Source organism: Pseudorca crassidens, chromosome 5 (genome assembly GCF_039906515.1).
Source record: "Pseudorca crassidens isolate mPseCra1 chromosome 5, mPseCra1.hap1, whole genome shotgun sequence".
In the NCBI taxonomy this organism is placed as follows: domain Eukaryota; kingdom Metazoa; phylum Chordata; class Mammalia; order Artiodactyla; family Delphinidae; genus Pseudorca; species Pseudorca crassidens.
The window spans coordinates 110,738,519-110,755,115 of NC_090300.1; the positions used below are offsets into that span (position 1 = coordinate 110,738,519).

General features: G+C 31.9%; 1 protein-coding gene across 4 annotated transcripts in view; it reads right to left on the minus strand.

Moving 5' to 3' along the window:
• Window positions 1–1,951: 1,951 nt before the first annotated feature.
• Window positions 1,952–16,597, minus strand: part of CADM2 (cell adhesion molecule 2) — a 1,069,757-nt gene continuing 1,055,111 nt past the window's right edge. For all 4 annotated transcript variants that reach the window (XM_067739196.1, XM_067739197.1, XM_067739195.1 and 1 more), the window contains 2 exons: window positions 10,473–10,598; window positions 1,952–9,617 (listed from right to left, as the gene is read on the minus strand). In XM_067739196.1, the coding sequence (XP_067595297.1) occupies window positions 9,499–9,617; window positions 10,473–10,598 (245 nt within the window). In that variant the 3' untranslated portion in view covers window positions 1,952–9,498. The remainder of the gene's footprint in view (window positions 9,618–10,472; window positions 10,599–16,597) is intronic.

A 16,597-nucleotide genomic window follows, 5' to 3' on the forward strand; every position in this document is an offset into this window, starting at 1 on the left:
GTTCACGGTTAGATTTAAAATGTGCCTCAGTCTCTATGAAAAATATTGTGTGTGCGCTCAGTTTTACATGATTCCATCAGATTAGCAGGAAAATCTGTAAGCAAAATATGATTAAAAGTACTAATGCCTTCTATGCTACTTACAGGCCATAGAAAGGACTTCAGTGTCACATGAGACAATATATGTATTATCTGGTGCTTAAGAGCAGGAAATAGCCTGAAGCACAGGGAATAATTTATAGCAAGAGGTGCAACTTTGATAGGTTTATGTTTTCATGAAAACAAATCTAGTTTTAAAGTTATTTTTTGAAGCAAATCAACATGTCATTGGTAGATTATGTGGTTAAAATAGGAGTCCTTAGATCCCCAAATCCCCCTACCGTGGAGCCGAGGAGTTTGTGAGACTGTTGACCCTCTGTGATCCCATTTCACAAAGCTTCTCTGATCTCTGGCAGAAGGGTATTAAGACATGTTCCCATTTGGTAAAATTGCCAAACAGACAAACCTTACCGTTAGGAATTTTCCAGTTCTCTTCTAATTATTTTTTCTCCCAACACACTGAAAAAAATTCATTTCCTGATATTCTCTCATGTATTCATGATATACCAATTTTACTAGTTAAGTATGTTTTCAAATCTTAGAGCAAATGATTACCACATCCAGGAATATTATGTTGCTTTTGCCAGAAATATTGTATTAGTTTAAAAGGTCTACAGTACATTATTGTTGTATACCAACTCCAGTCTACCTGAATATGTATTCCTTAAATCTGCTGTGTTCATATTATATGCACCCTCCATCTGTGTAAGGATGCAGTTTAGTAAAAACAAAATGAATTAAAGTTTCCATAAGTATGTGTGGGACACATGTTTTTAGGACTTTTATGTACTGACTCTGGTCATTGTTGTAGCCACTCTTCAGAAGATGAGTTAATTTCCTAAATTTTCTAGCATAATAAAGTATTAACTTATTAAACAGACCTATTTTTAAAAAATCAGAATAGAAAATCTCCATAGAAATATCCATTGAATTTGAGACTATGAACAATGGTTGAAAAATAGGCTATTTTCTTTTCAGTTTAAGTCATAAGACCTTTCATAATTACACTTTTTTAAAAAATTAGTATTTCTCCACTTCTTCTTCCAGCATAGTAATGCCAAAAATACAGAAAATGGTCATTACTTGGAAGGATAATTTAATTATTAACAGGTTTTGAAGGAGTAGGCATAAAATGCTAGATTCAAGTTCTTGGTGGAGTTCATCAAGTAAGGAATTTAATATATAGTAGGTATTCAATAGTTATGTTTTGATTAAATAATATGCAATGTAGCATAACACTAAGAGGCATTTAAAATGCAAGTAGGAAACTGCATTTTCCTCTTTCATCTCTTTTCTATACATTTTTTTTATTTGCTAGGTTTCAAAACAGAAAAAAAAACTATCTTTAAATTTCACAAAACAAAGTATAGTTTGAAAAACTTAAAACTAACTACTTCTTGGAACTTCTTGTTTTAAAGGAGTGTACAGTTAATTTTAGCATTATCCCAGGATTGTCATATTATGAAGATCCCTCTCATATACTAAAACTGCTATGCAATTATTAATTAAAGTTTATCAGCATGCTTCCTTGATTTAAAAAATGTCAAAGAATATTTTGACAGAAATAACACTTGCCATTATGAAAATATGGAATTGATTTATCTAGGAAACATGGGTGTCATATATGTATATAGTGGTAGGCTGAGTAAGAGTGGGCATTTTGTGTAACTTTAAAAGAAATAAAGAATCGTGTCTATGAATGTGTTACTTCAGATGTCATTTTCTTTCAGTGCTGAAATTGCTTTTTCACACAATATCAAATTTGCTAACATGTATCGCAGGGTTTCTTTTGCTAGGAAAAATGAATTAAAATAAATAAATGTTATTTCATAAAATAAACCAGATACAAAATCTCGCCTTGTATTTACAGGTAAATTTTAATGGAATATTTCATGGTCTAACACAAATATCAGACCCAAACACTAATTCTTGTACAGCCTTTGGCTTACCCTGTATAACAAAATCTGTTATTTAAAGTAGACTATAAAATACCTTATGGTAAGTGAACTTCCAAAGACACAAAGAAAATCCTCCATAAATTTAAAAGCTTATCTCAAATTCTTATTGGCATAAGCTTAGGATGGATATATTATTAATTGCATTATCTTAGGTAGTTGAAATATATAATACTGGTTAGAGTGTGAAAATTAAAAAATAAAGGTTTAGGTATTTTTGCTTCTGTTCCTAGTCAACATTAATAAACACACAGAAGTGATTGTAAAATCACTTTACAGAGTTTTGGAATTTTGGCAATCTCAAGCAAATTTCCTTAAGTCAGCAACATTTGTTTTTAACCCTTATTTAGCGTATTACAAGGTTCGTATATTCCAAGGAGCAATGATTAAATGTTCTACAAATAAAATAACATTTTATTACTGATTAGTTTTTAAAACTTCCATTTAGAAACTTACAAAGAAAATGGGCATCACTGAGGAAATCTAAAATGAATGGATAATGTATGCAGTTGAAAAAAAATATGCAAAATAATGTTTGGCATAAAGGAATATGTTTTGTAACATCTTTCATAATCTGTCAGTGGGATAAAAGAAATTCCACCTTTCAATGTCTGTTAACAACCCTAAGAAAATGAACTAAATGAATAGACAATTCAGTAATGTCCAACAGATAACTAAAATTCAAATTTTATTTTCCCATATGTATCAGACAATTTTTTTCTGACAAGACTTTACTGAAAGATGAAGTGCAAATGGGAACCCTGTAAGAATGTTTATGAGTTGTACATGACATATTTTAAGCGCCACTAAGTACACATTGAATACTTTGTAAGTATATAGGCAAATCAACATGCAAGTGTCATGTACCTATTACAATATGCATTTTGGTTTTTGAAAATGTTAATGATAACAGTAGATTCAATAATTGTGTTTATCTTCTGTGCAGTATGTGTGATTTTGGTGCATCTTCTTTTCAGCACAGAATTTATTGTTATGCTGTCATAAATATACCCTTCCAAAAGTTATGAATTTCATGTCATATGAATAGAACATTTTATTTTTGAAGCTACATTACTGGGAACACCTGCATTTGTGGGTACCATTTTCAGAGATAAGTCTTTAAATTCTTTTTAACATGGCAGACTTGTTCTGATGTTGGTTATGTTGAAATATTTATGATAAAAATGGAGCTTTCTTGAGGGAATATTTTTTGGTTGAATAAAAAGCTAAACAACCAATTTGCAAATATTGATGTGAACTGAATATGAAGAAAATAGGTCAGTAATCCAAACTCATAAATCCTTGGGTTACTACTTAACTGCATCATTGAATCTACAATAAGTATAGCAGGTACAGTTAAATAAATATGTAAAGAGATTAATTTCATACATTTGTAAGGAGAAAGAGTACTAGTTTTGAAATTTTTCTAAATTATTTTCCTTTCTATTTATGAGACTCAATCAATACGTTAGAAACACAAAGAAAAGCAAAAAGGATAAAGAGATAACAATTCAGTTTACATTTCACAGTTTTTTTTTTTAACCAACTGGTGACCACTGCTTTCAACCATCACATATTTTATTGCATATAACTTTCACTATCAGCAAGTATAAAGAGAAAAGTGTCTACTAGTATCATGTAAAAGAAGAAGCATCTGAAGAAAGAAAACATTTGAGGTTTGACAGTACTGTGTGTAAGAGAAGTGTAATGTGGCATTTCATACTGCACTTAAAAGTCCGTGTAGGAATCACCGCTCTTCTGACCCTGGATGTGGGAAAAGTGCTTAAGTGCTGAGCCCTGGTAGGTTTCTCTTTTGCCCCTGCAATCTACAAATATCTTTTAAGTTTCTTCTTTTGAAATATACAGTACGTTTCATAGGGGAAAATAGTGTTTTCTCTTTACATCTTTTTCACATTTGGGCCCATTCTCTCCAAAATAACCATACATTTATATATATATATATATATATGGAAAAGATGGTAAAGATTACACCAAATATTATTTGTAACATAACCACATAACATAGATATATTTTACTTTAAGCATATTTTATAGATTCAGCATCATAATTTGAGATAATTTTTGTATCCTTTTTTCCTAAAGGAAAATCTGCTTTCAAAATGTCATTTCCTTTTAGAATAATTAAATTACATCATTTGAAGAATTCATATTATGTCTATGTAGCCAAAATAAAGTGGGTATTTGTGGCAATACTTTGCATCCATTATTCAGGGATTATTTGTTAATGAGGAGGCATTTTTCAATGCTTAAATATTTGTCTTACATAGATAACACTTCTTGGAAAAATAAATCACATATATTTACTTAAAAGCATAGCATTAATTTATAAGAAATTGTTTATTTTAAATATTAAATGAAATGTCAGCTTGGACTGCAAAGTGTTGCCATTTAAATTATTTTTAAAATCAACACAATTATATCACATTGAAATAGTAAATAGTCACGTGAGGAACTATCCTTATAAAGTTACTGTATTTTGCTTATAGGAAAAGTTAATGACAGAAGAGGAAAAACAAATGCAGATCCATACACCGTTGAGTACACTGAAAGTAAAGTTGGCTTTTGAGATTTTCCAGAGGGTGGGGAGAGGACTGTTACGATAGTTGCAAAAGAGTGCTTCCTGGGATACCTTGTAAATAATTATTTCTTCTATTTATTTCGAAGTATCATAGCCCATGTTAAAAGTGAGAGGTAGAAGGATTATTGTAAGTATGCATGGCAGAAAATTTACCAGCTCTATCCAATAACTATTGCATTCAATATTAATATCTGAATACATAAAAATGCTGATGAGTTTAGAACCCATTTTTACATGTTGTCCCCTTTAGCTCTCTTTATAATCTTGCTACTTTCAATCCATTGCCTTTGGAAGGGTATAAGTGCAAAGGGCATGTTTGGGGTGAAATAGAGAGAGAAAGGGAAGAATGAGTAGAAAAAGAAAATATATAAAAAATTTCCATTAAGATATAGTGACTCTAACTATTAAAGGTAACCTATGTTCTTTGATTGAATAAATTTGTACTTGTAATAAAAGTACCACAATCCATTAAAACATACACACATTTCAAAGAAAGTTTAAGAATCCCAAATTCAATTAGATATGCATCAAAGTTGAAAACTCAGGTTATCTCTTTCTCTCCAGTAACTCTAAAAACAAGGTCAGATACTTTTATTGTGTCACATTAATGATTAAGAAGAACTTAACGTGTTATGTCACTTGTATTTTTAATTAATGCTTTAATATGCAGGAGGTGGAGATTAGCAACCTTTTAGATCTTGTTGAAGAATTTTTAAAAATCCCTTTGCATTAAGTATCCAGCAATAGAATAGCAGATATTGCACTGAGTGTATTTCAATATTGCCAGTGTATATTTCAAAACAAGTACTACTATCTACACTAAGATTTCCTCTTTCCCAATATTCAAAATGCATATTATAATTACATGGGTTTCCAACATCCATACACAGCAAGTACAGGATACTTACATGTACGTACACTGTAGTTACCTATATTTTGCATAGTTTTTAGTGTGTACTTTGTGCCACTTAATAAAAAGCATTACTCAGTAATTCTCATTATGTTTTTCATTTATTTCTGCTGTGGTTGCCAGTTGTTTTTTTAATTTTTTTTTGTTTTGTATTGTATATTCTTCACAGATTACCATTTGCAAAGGGGGATTATAGTGGGCATTTTTAGAGGGCTCTAAGTAATTAGCAATGTGATGGGGAATTTGCAGTAAGATATGAGGTTTTGCATTTTCTCCACAATTAAAAAATGTAACATGAAATTTCATATTTATCATTCATTCAATTATCCTTATATCCAAAGAAAAAGAAAAAGTATTTTAAATATTCCCCTTGGTAACACTTTGCAATAAGTGGCACTAAATTACACGATAACTGCTATGTTACATGGAAGAACCATCACCGTCAAACAGCTGCTGTACATGGGCCTATATGGAATCTCAATGCTGTTACAATCATGAGTACATAATTACAAGTGAGCCTGTCCCTTTAATTGAGATATTTATACTTTTACAAAGAAATAAAAATAAATGAGGTGTTAGCTTCTTTTGCCATATTTAGGAAAGTTAGTTTTCTTTCTCTATTTGTTATTTTAATTGTGGGGTTTCAATGCAAGATTAAGTATCTTGAATCAATATGAGGTCATCCAGTTTCTAGATTAAACTCCAATGTCAGGTTCCTTAAACTGCTTCTTGGATTCTCTGGTAAAAGAAAACAAGTTGGATTCTCTCTCTCTCTCTCTCTCTCTGTCTCTCTCTCTGTCTCTCTCTCTCTCTCTCTCTCTCTCTCACACACACACACACACACACACACACACACACACACACTACTGTGCTCATGCTATCTTTGCCCTTGCACTCACAAACTTTCCTTTTTCTCCCTAATTTTGATAATCGTTCTATCTAGGACACTCAAAAATGGAAGCAAGAAAAAAAGAATGCTGTTTACACTTTTTTGATGGAGGACAATTTACACTGTAAACAGTACACTGGCAGAGAATAGCTACTTTTGGTAAAGAAAAATGTTCCATATTCTACTAGTGGGGTGTATGTGTGTGCACACGCCTTCCATTGTATTCTGTGGCTATGGCTCTCTGGGCATATAAGTGTGTATATTTCAGTCATGGCAATTCGCATGGTCCATTTAGAAATTTATTTCATATTTTTTCTGATTTTTATAGAAATGAACAGAATTTTTACAATTTATCTCATTTGGTGAAAATCAAAAAAAAAAATTTAAGATAGGAAAATATAATACCACTGCTGTTTTCTTTCAGTAACTGAAATGATACGTAATTCAAATCTATTTTAACTGTCAAAATATTTGATTAGAGCTCACAAATCATAATATACCAGTTAGTTTCATTTACAGAGTTCCAGTGAGTTTTTATACTACTGTAAAGGGTTAAAAGAGTCAAAAGTCTTGAAGTGCAACCAATTTTGGATTTCTAATTTTGCAGTGCTATAAATAATGATTGAGTTATTTAGGCAACAGTTTAGCAGTTGGAGCCAAGTAGAATACAGATGAAATGAAGAGGGATGTAAATACATCGATGAAGAGTAGCAATTTTGTAAATGCATCCTGAAATTAGGCTCTAAATAGTAATTGATGATGCAGTTTATACAACTTACTTCTGTAATAAGAACCTTTCCCTTTTGTAATAACAGGATGAATTTTGCTTTGTGGAATCTTTCTAAAGATTATGCATTGAAAGGTATGAACAGTTTATAAACCTATTCTAGTTTCAATGTGTCTAGTAGCACCTACCTGATTCTCTCAAACTACCATACTATATTAACATATTATTGCATTTTTCCACAGATGGTATGGAATGAACTGTAAAAACAAGCATGCAATCACATCAATGCAGACTTATTTCCTTAAAATGTCATACTGTATATGATTTATTATGTTAACACTCAACCACATCATATTATTTATGTTCTGTATATTCTGAAAAAGTGCTGCTTGACTGACATCGTCCTTTTTCTCTTGTAAGAAATCAACAAGATATATGCTTCAATGATCAAAAAAAATTAAAAATTCTAACGTTGTCCTTAAAAGATTTATACTTTTCTGATAAATAATCTAAGATACAGCACCCTTGTCTTTCATTTTATATTAATACATGATGTCATACTCAACCATTCTCATTTCCCAAAAATAAATTCCAAAATAATATTTTTAAAACCAGAGGCCATCATGCTTTCAGACGTCGCAAGTATAGCTACCATATCGTCATATGTGTGTTCTTCTTAAAGGTGCAGTGCTTGTTAATGGGAAAATAATTTTTATCTAACTGGATTTTTAATCTTTAGCATATAGTAAGTCTAATGAGCACTAATCTAGTAGTATCGTATTTTACTAGGAGAAATAATATGACTTTAGATTGACTCTGTGTCATATTTAAGAATACAGCATTTCTAAATGGTTAAATACACCAAAATTTCAGAAATAATCCAGAGAAAGAGACTTTCACCTTGGAGTTAAAAGCATGGCAGAAATTCTCTATCACTCACTGTTTCATAAGTTTGTACCTCACAAAATGCATAGACAGGAATTTAATATAAAGAATTAGTTCATTTATACAGAAAACATATCTTAAACACTTCTTTTTGGCAAACCAACATAGGTAAGCAGCTCTGGAACTGCCAAATTAAAATTTGAAAATTTTTAGCAAACTAAGAGTTTATTTTTAGATTATTATTCAACTGTGGTTGTAATTTAAAACCTGAGGCTGTGCACTGGTTGTTAGCTTAAAATTATCTTTCCTTATAACATTGTGCTTCCATTGTATAACAAATAAAAATTAACAAGAACTAGAAAAATTTGTTGTTGAACAGTGCTAGGACATACAGACAAAAATACTAATACATGTTACCTACTTATTATATTGGTTTAAGTAATATCTAAAGAGATATAATGGACATTAGAAAATGCTTACTCATGACTGAATTACCTACAGCCAAAAAAGTTAAATATGTATCAAATAATGTTTAATTGGATTTATTATATGCACTATATACAGATACTAAAATGTCTCAAAATTGTGCCCTATGGATATTTCAATTTTGTTTAGGCAGGTGAGTCTTTGTGGAACAAATAAATTACAGAATCAAATTAGAGAAATGAATGAAAGTTTTGTGATTCCCAAAACAGTAAAATGTTTGTAACAATTTATTGGTATATGAAGCTAAAATAACCTAATGGTAAGATCTATATAATTATATAAGATAGCATGTCCTGATTGCAATCCATATACATGGCTCCTGTATCAAATACTAAATTTTTAAATAGTGAATTGATACAGCTTTACCAGTACAATCTCAAACATTCCAGAATCTATACTACAGTAGTCTTTTTCAGTTTTTGTCTTTTAGGGCATATGTTTCCAAAACATGTCTTTGAATATAGACATGTAGAAAACATCGTAAACCTCTAACATCTGATTGAACTTAAGCACATTAGGTCTTTACCTAATCTTGTTACTTGTGAAAGCTGTCCAATGGTAAACTGACAAGGTCTTTGATTTAAAGGGGACAAAAAATGAGGGGAAAAAAACCTCTGCATACATTTTTTTCAATGTGTAAAAACAATTCAATATCATGATCCAAGGAGATGATTAACATTGTTAAGGCTGTATATTCAAGCACTGTATGTTAAAAGAGCAATGGTGTGGAATTTAGGCAGTAAGAAATGTCCTGCATTATGGATGGTACAGTAATTAAAGAATGATGCTTTCGACAGCTGATTGTTGGTATACACTGGCTACTGATAGCAGTACGGTATGGAAGTTAATAAAGGTAGCAGAAGATGATAGAAATGAATTCTGAAAGATGATAGCCAGTTTTCTCCAGCAGCCAGTGTGGTAAGTAAAATTCAGAATCTTGGCCTGCATCTTAAATGAAATATTCTTTTTTCTCTTCAGCATTGACTTGGCTGCCCTCAGCATTGATAATGGCTGTGTCAGCATCTGGTGCATCTTCAGCTCCTTTAGCTTCATTTGTTAAATATGTTCCTGTGGGTATTGGAAGAAAAATACGTTAGTTCTGTCAGACTGGTAAGATAGCCAGTATTAAAGCTACATTCATTTAGAAAGAAACATGCCAGATTTCTTATATGTTGAAACATATTCTGAGTCGTAAGAAACCACACAACTCACCCTTCTAAAGTTGCACACTTTCTTTCGGTATTCTAGTATATGTTGTAGATGAAGCTGTGGTCAGATTAACTAGAGGCAACAGCCAAACTGGAATGGGTAATGAGTACTTTGATTTCTTTAATGATGGCTTCAGACCATGTGATCCATGCAGCTGTAGCAATCAGGGCCCTTTGTTAAGATGTTGATAATGATCACATCAAACGGGTCACCATTTATTTTGGTAACTCCATTTAAATGTAGATTATATCAATAGTTTGCTACCTAGACCATTGTGAAAAATCACATATTTTCCTCACTAATATGGCCACACGTGTGTCCATAAGCTTACAAGTAGAAACATTACCAAATGATTAATGTTAGAGTTGAATTTCAGTCCTAGAGATAAATTACAAACTTGCTTCCTTTTTTTTTCCTGAGCCAATGATTTACTCTGTGACTTTTGGTTACTGGCTAAGTATTATTTTGATAGCCAATCCAGCTTCAACGTTGAGTAAAATAATCAAGAATTCTCTGAAACAACTTAATAGTTAGATCTCTCTCTTTCACCCCCCATCTCTCTCTCTCTCTCTCTCTCTCTCTCTCTCTCTCACACACACACACACACACACACACACGCACGCACGCACGCACTCACATAATATTTCATGATGAAGCTAGTCTTTAGAATTTTTTTTTGCCAAATGTAAGAATGCTTTATTAAATATAACCTACCTTTATGTCTTGCCAGATACCGTCCAAGCAAAAATATAGAACACAGAGTGACAAATACAACTACAGCCACAATTCCTCCTATAAGAGCATGATCAGGGCCAGTCTGGCCAGCCAGAGCATTGGGATCTAGAAAACAGAGAAAAATATTGTCCTAGTTAGTGTGTTATTTAGACACAGAATACATATCTGCATTAGAATGAGTTATGTTGAAAACTAGCACATTAAAATAAAATTTTATTAATGTGTATTACACCAGTCATCTAGTCAACGAATATTTATTATGTGCCTATAATGTACAAAATGTTGGAGAATATAACATTTGACATATAAATTACTGTTGCCACTGAGTTTCCATTTTAAGGGAGAAACAGGATAAACAAATACACATATATGATTTTGTATAGTTACATGCCTTTTCTTTCTCCTCTTCTCCACCTGAAAATATGTGTGTGTGTATTTTTAATGTGACAAATACAACTATACCATTTAAAAAATGCAATTATGTCATAGGAAACACTGGGGTTAGAGATTATAACTTGGTATTTACCATTATATAAATATTATTTAAAGCTAAGGAAATTGAGGAACTCCCCAAGGGAGAGAGTCTAGATAGAGAGAAGTCTGAAAATTGAAACCTGAAAAGCTCCCATATTTAAAGTCTGAAAGAAGTGCGTCCAGCAGAGTAGACTGAGAAGGAGAGAAAAGTGGGGTAGGAAGAGATCCTGGAGAGTACACATTAGTTGATTAAAGGGAAGATCATACTTCAAGAAGAAAGGGGTTTACAAACTGTGTTGTGTTATTGATAGGAGGAGGATGAATACTCAACATTGAGGATTAAGTGCCTGTTGCACTTGTAACTTTAAAGGAGGTGGTTGGAAAGATTAGGTTAATGATATACTTTTACATTCTGCCTTTAGTAAAATATTATAGGAAAGAGCTGAGACCAGTAGAGGATGGCCAGTTATCAAGCAGAAATGAAAAGATCAAAGAAAGCCCCATATTTTGAGTACTCAAAAGTTTGGAAAATCAACTATTTATAAACGTTGCACAATAAGAGATAAAACTGAGGTTCTGAGCAACAAAACATACTAAGGCTCAGCCCTATGGCAAAAGTCAGGTTAAGTGTACTGCCTATCCTCCAAAGTCCATTGTGTGCATAACTTCATGGGAGCTGCTTATAGCCTACAAGAGAGATTTAGAGAGAGAGAGTAAAGAAATAAATTAGGCCTGGCAATTCCACTTTCAGAAAGTCTTAAAGTGTGGTTACAGGCACAAGAATCTGACAAATATATTAGGAGTCTACTGTGTTTTTAATGGAACTATTGTGCCAAAGAAGCATATACCTAGTTAGAAAAGAAAAGAAAAATAAAGAAGAGTCTGACAATTGAAACATCAAACAACCTCTGGACTCCCAAACTTGGTGAAAGCAAGAAGTGGCCTATAAAAGCTGTGTCGTCCCCACAGAGGGCATATTACCAAACACCCACTTCTGATGTGGCCACAGAGTATGACTGACAAGGTTGAACTTCCTGTAAGGCAGAATTGTAGAAGCAAAAAAGAATGAACAGAAGAAAATCTAGTTTCTTCATAGAACTATAACTATTGCCAAGGCAGAGGGAACTTTTCATGCCACTCTGGCATATTTTCATAATTATTATGGATCAGTGACTACTCAAGTGTTCCCTATTTTTCTTCTATTTCCAAAAGAGAACCTTTATTTAAAGGAGTGCTTTTCCTGAATCTGTTCTATCATTGTGTTTTGTGTATAGGATGGAGAAGAGTGTTGAAACTTGTGTTTTGGTTCATTTGTCCCTGGACTAACATACCCAGAGATGATGAAGAGAACTGTGCATATTTGAGGATCTTGGTCTTTGAGTTGGATACAGTGGCTTGATGGGACTTGAGGTTATCTCTTTGGACAGGGTTTAGCAATGGTTGATGGGAGAAAAAGAAGGTGTAAAAATATTTGTTGATCAGAAGGCTATATTGGGGCAGAGATTTCTAGCTAATGACAAATTTGTTTCCTATTCTTTCAGTGAACACAGCTAGACATTTACCAGCTTCACTGGCAGTTGAATGTTAACCATGTGATTTGTGTTCTAGACAACTGAAAGAAAGCCCAGCCAATAAATGCCTCCCACATGTAACCTTCCCGAGTGATCTCAGGAGATGCAAGTTGAAAATAAGAGAACCACAAGAATAGGTCAGGCCATGGGTCACTGACTCTCCACCTGGAAGAAAATTATTGCCAAACTAAGAATATATGCATCGCCAAATTACTTGAGGGGAAAAAAAGAGCTTTATTTTCAAAACACTGAGCATTAAAAAAAGTAAATCTGTTACAGCAGCTATTGTTAATTTAGCTTTCTATTATATATTTCTTGTATTTCCCTTAATTTCTGGCATTGGCTGTAAATCTCAAAAAAAAAAAAAGAAAAAATAAATCTGCCGTGCCTCTGAATTCCCTATTCCTATTCCTAGCTTAGATAATTTAGAATCAGTTTCAAATTCCACCTCCTGCTCAAGTTCCCAAATACAGATAGTCATAAATTATATCCATTTTATTTGCTGATTATCTCTCAGAACTGAGCACTCCTTTGGGGAGCTGAAAAATCACTCTTGTTTGTACATCTGTACCTGTCATTTCCTAAAGGTAAATTCTGAGAAGTAGTATTGCTGGATCAGAGGATACAAACATTCTAAAAATACTTTTGATAAACATTGCCAAATTATATTGCACTTTACAAATTCATCCTCCACCAACTGCACCTGAGTTCCCATACAGTATTACCAGCAGATACTATAATTAAAAGAAAAACTGTCAATCTAATATTGAAAAGTGTTAAATATTTTGTTAGTAAATTATAAGTTAACATCATAAATGTGTCTAAATACTATTTCCCATATTAATGCATTAATTTTGGAATGCCTATTTACACAGCCTGACCATTTTTCCATTCAAAATTTCTGCCTTAACAGCTCTCTCCATAAAAAGATGAACATTTTTAGCAATTTCTTTTTATATATCCTTCATTTCTGGTCTTTTTCAGCCATAGATAAGTCTTACTATTTTATGTAATCAAATCTATCAAAGTTTTGTGTTATGATGTCTGACTTGTGGATCCTGATTTGAAATGCTTTTGCCATCATAAGATTATACACATATAGATTTCTGTTGTCATCTAACACTTTTATTATTTTATTTTAATCTATCTAAAATGTATTTTGGTCTATGATTTGAGGCTAAAGCATAAAATATGACTTTAATTCTTCTGTGACAGACCATTGTCTCCCACATTGTTTCTTTCATCAATATTTTTGTCACTTACCATAAATTAAATGTCTACCCACTTTATGTGTTTCTGTATATTCTAGTCTATTCCATGTGAGGGGTCTACATATGCAATCCTAGGCTAATATTTTAGTTTTAAAGATCATTTTACTGCATTGGTGGAGAAGTCTTAGATCAGGTTCAGAATATTTTTGCAAGGAACAGAAATACAACAGATTGCTTATTGGAATTGTACTAATTTACAGATAGCCTTCTTTTATATAGTGCATTTTCCAGGATAATGGTACGACACTTCAATTATTTAAATCTTTAGTGTCTTTTAGTAAATTGTGTAGTTTTCTGATATAGGACCTACATATTTTTATTAATGCTATTTCCCATTAAAATAATATTTTTAATATTTAATATTTTGAAACATTTTAATATTTTAAAATATTTTTACTTTTTCATTAAACTTTATGACTCCTTTTTCTTTATTCCATTCATATTTTGCACTCTGTTTTATAAAGCATTATATCTAGTACTTGTCAAGATCATATTTTTCATTTTTATTTCCTGACTGTCAAACTTCCTTAGTTTTATATTTTCTTTTTTCTACTGCTCTAGTTAGTGTTTGTGAATAATAATGACAATTTTGTCCTGATTCTGATGATCTCAGAAATGCATCAAAAATTTAAATGGACTAGCCACCATCCTCCTTTTGACATTGTTTGGTCTCGTTACTCATCTCAATATCTAGAGTTCCTTTTACAGCTTCTCCTTACCTAAAATTAGATAGTAAAGATATTCATATCATCACCCCTTGATCAAATGAAGCACACATCTTGTCAAAAGAAAATTTCATGATAACAACATCCTTGAACCTTGAATATCTGAGTATTATTTTATTGTGAATAAACACTCAACTGGCTAAAGAATTCTGGGTTTTTATCTTTTTGAATTAATAATAATACAACACAATTTGTCAGTGTTTTGACAATTTGTTTTGCCTCCCTTTCCTACCAAATAAATCTGAGATCATTTGGATTTGTTTTGCCTCCTTCTACTCCAAGATAAATCTGAAATCATTCAATTTTCTAAATGACCTGCATTTTCTGCATGATTGCTATCAGAATATTTGGTTTTTTCCTCCACTATATTTTGATATTTTAGCTGAATATATTTTGTAGTTTGTCTCTAGTCAGAATTTGACTTCATTTGCAAACCTACTTTTTTATTAAATTCAGATTAAGTTCGTTTGTTTTTTGGCTTAAGAATTCTTTTTTTCTACTCTACTTTTGATTAACAACTGTTCTTTCCATTTTCTTTCTTGAAAAATCCAATTATGCACTGGTAGCAACTCCATATTTCATGTTGCATACATGTCATTCTTTCTTTCCTATTTTTATAATTTTACTAAATTACATTTTGTTTTAGTTATATTTCCCAAGTTTATCATCCCTTTAGATGATTTGATTTTCTATCATAGATTTTCCTTTTTATTTCTTCCTAAAGGGTTTTGTTACTGATTGTGACTTTGGTTTAACTACACTCCCTGTTTAATCCCACTCTGTTCTTACTTAGTATATATTTTAAACAGTTTTATATGACTGACAATAAAACGTGATAGTTTGATAATATTTTCCTCATTTTAGTATAATAATTCCATTTAAATGTCTGAAAAAAATGGTTTTTCTTGGTGAGCATATATTATTTCTCTTCTTTTATTGCAAATTTTTTTCATTGGATGCAAACTGAATTTTTAAATTCTATACATCCTTACATTTTATTTTCTTATTTTCATTCTTAATGTTGAGATGTTTTGAAGACAGATTCTCTTTTCTGAGGCTGGTGTTCATTCCTGCTCAGTTGTAATGCTGCAGACCAATGCAGCTACAGAAACTATTTTTGTAACTGATATATGAATCATAAGATATCTGTACATAGTGGATGGATTGGAGAAAGACACGAGATGTAGATCACTCTTGGTGAAAGATTTCATTGATTTTGTATACTTTGCCTAAAATCTTCACTTTAATAGTAGAGTCTCAGATAATATGCAGTCCATCCCCCTTTTTTGTACAATTTATACAAAGACAAATTGATCTGTTAGAATTTGTTTTAGATAATTTAACTTTATCATGTTCATTATTGAATATATTTTCACTGGTTTCAAATGCATTTATATATATAAATACTACTTTCAGAGAAAGCAATCCATAACATTTATATTTATTTGACCCTAGTCATGAATGTTCTGCATATACTTTTATTATTTATAAAGGAAAGATTTCAACCTTTAGCCTTCATCTCATCAAAAAAATAAGTCAACATATAGTCCTAGGATTTTTAAGATTTCAAAGATAATATGATTATAGAGGATGCTCCTTTGCATGTCTACTTGTAAATGTATTTTTTTTACACTAACATTTTTGGTTACGCCTTTTATTTTTCCCCCATAACTTTTAGAACTAAAATTTGTCCTTAATTAATTTCTATTCTTAGCATCTAAAACAAGTGACTGAGATTGAGGATCAGATAAGGATCACTTGAACAATGAAGAGATAATATTATACATAATTTAAGTGGCTAAGTCCCAGTGGGAATCACTCATACACCCTTTCTCTCATCCCTTTCCTACTGTCATAGCAATAAAAAGATGAAATGCATTCCATATATACGAGTTAGCATACGGTATTTGTTTTTCACGGGGAGGGGGAAGGGTAAGCTGGGACAAAGTGAGAGAGTGTCATGGACATATATACACTACCAAATGTAAAATAGGTAGCTAGTGGGAAGCAGCCGCATAGCACAGGGAGATCAGCTGGTGCTTTGTGACCACCTAGAGGGGTGG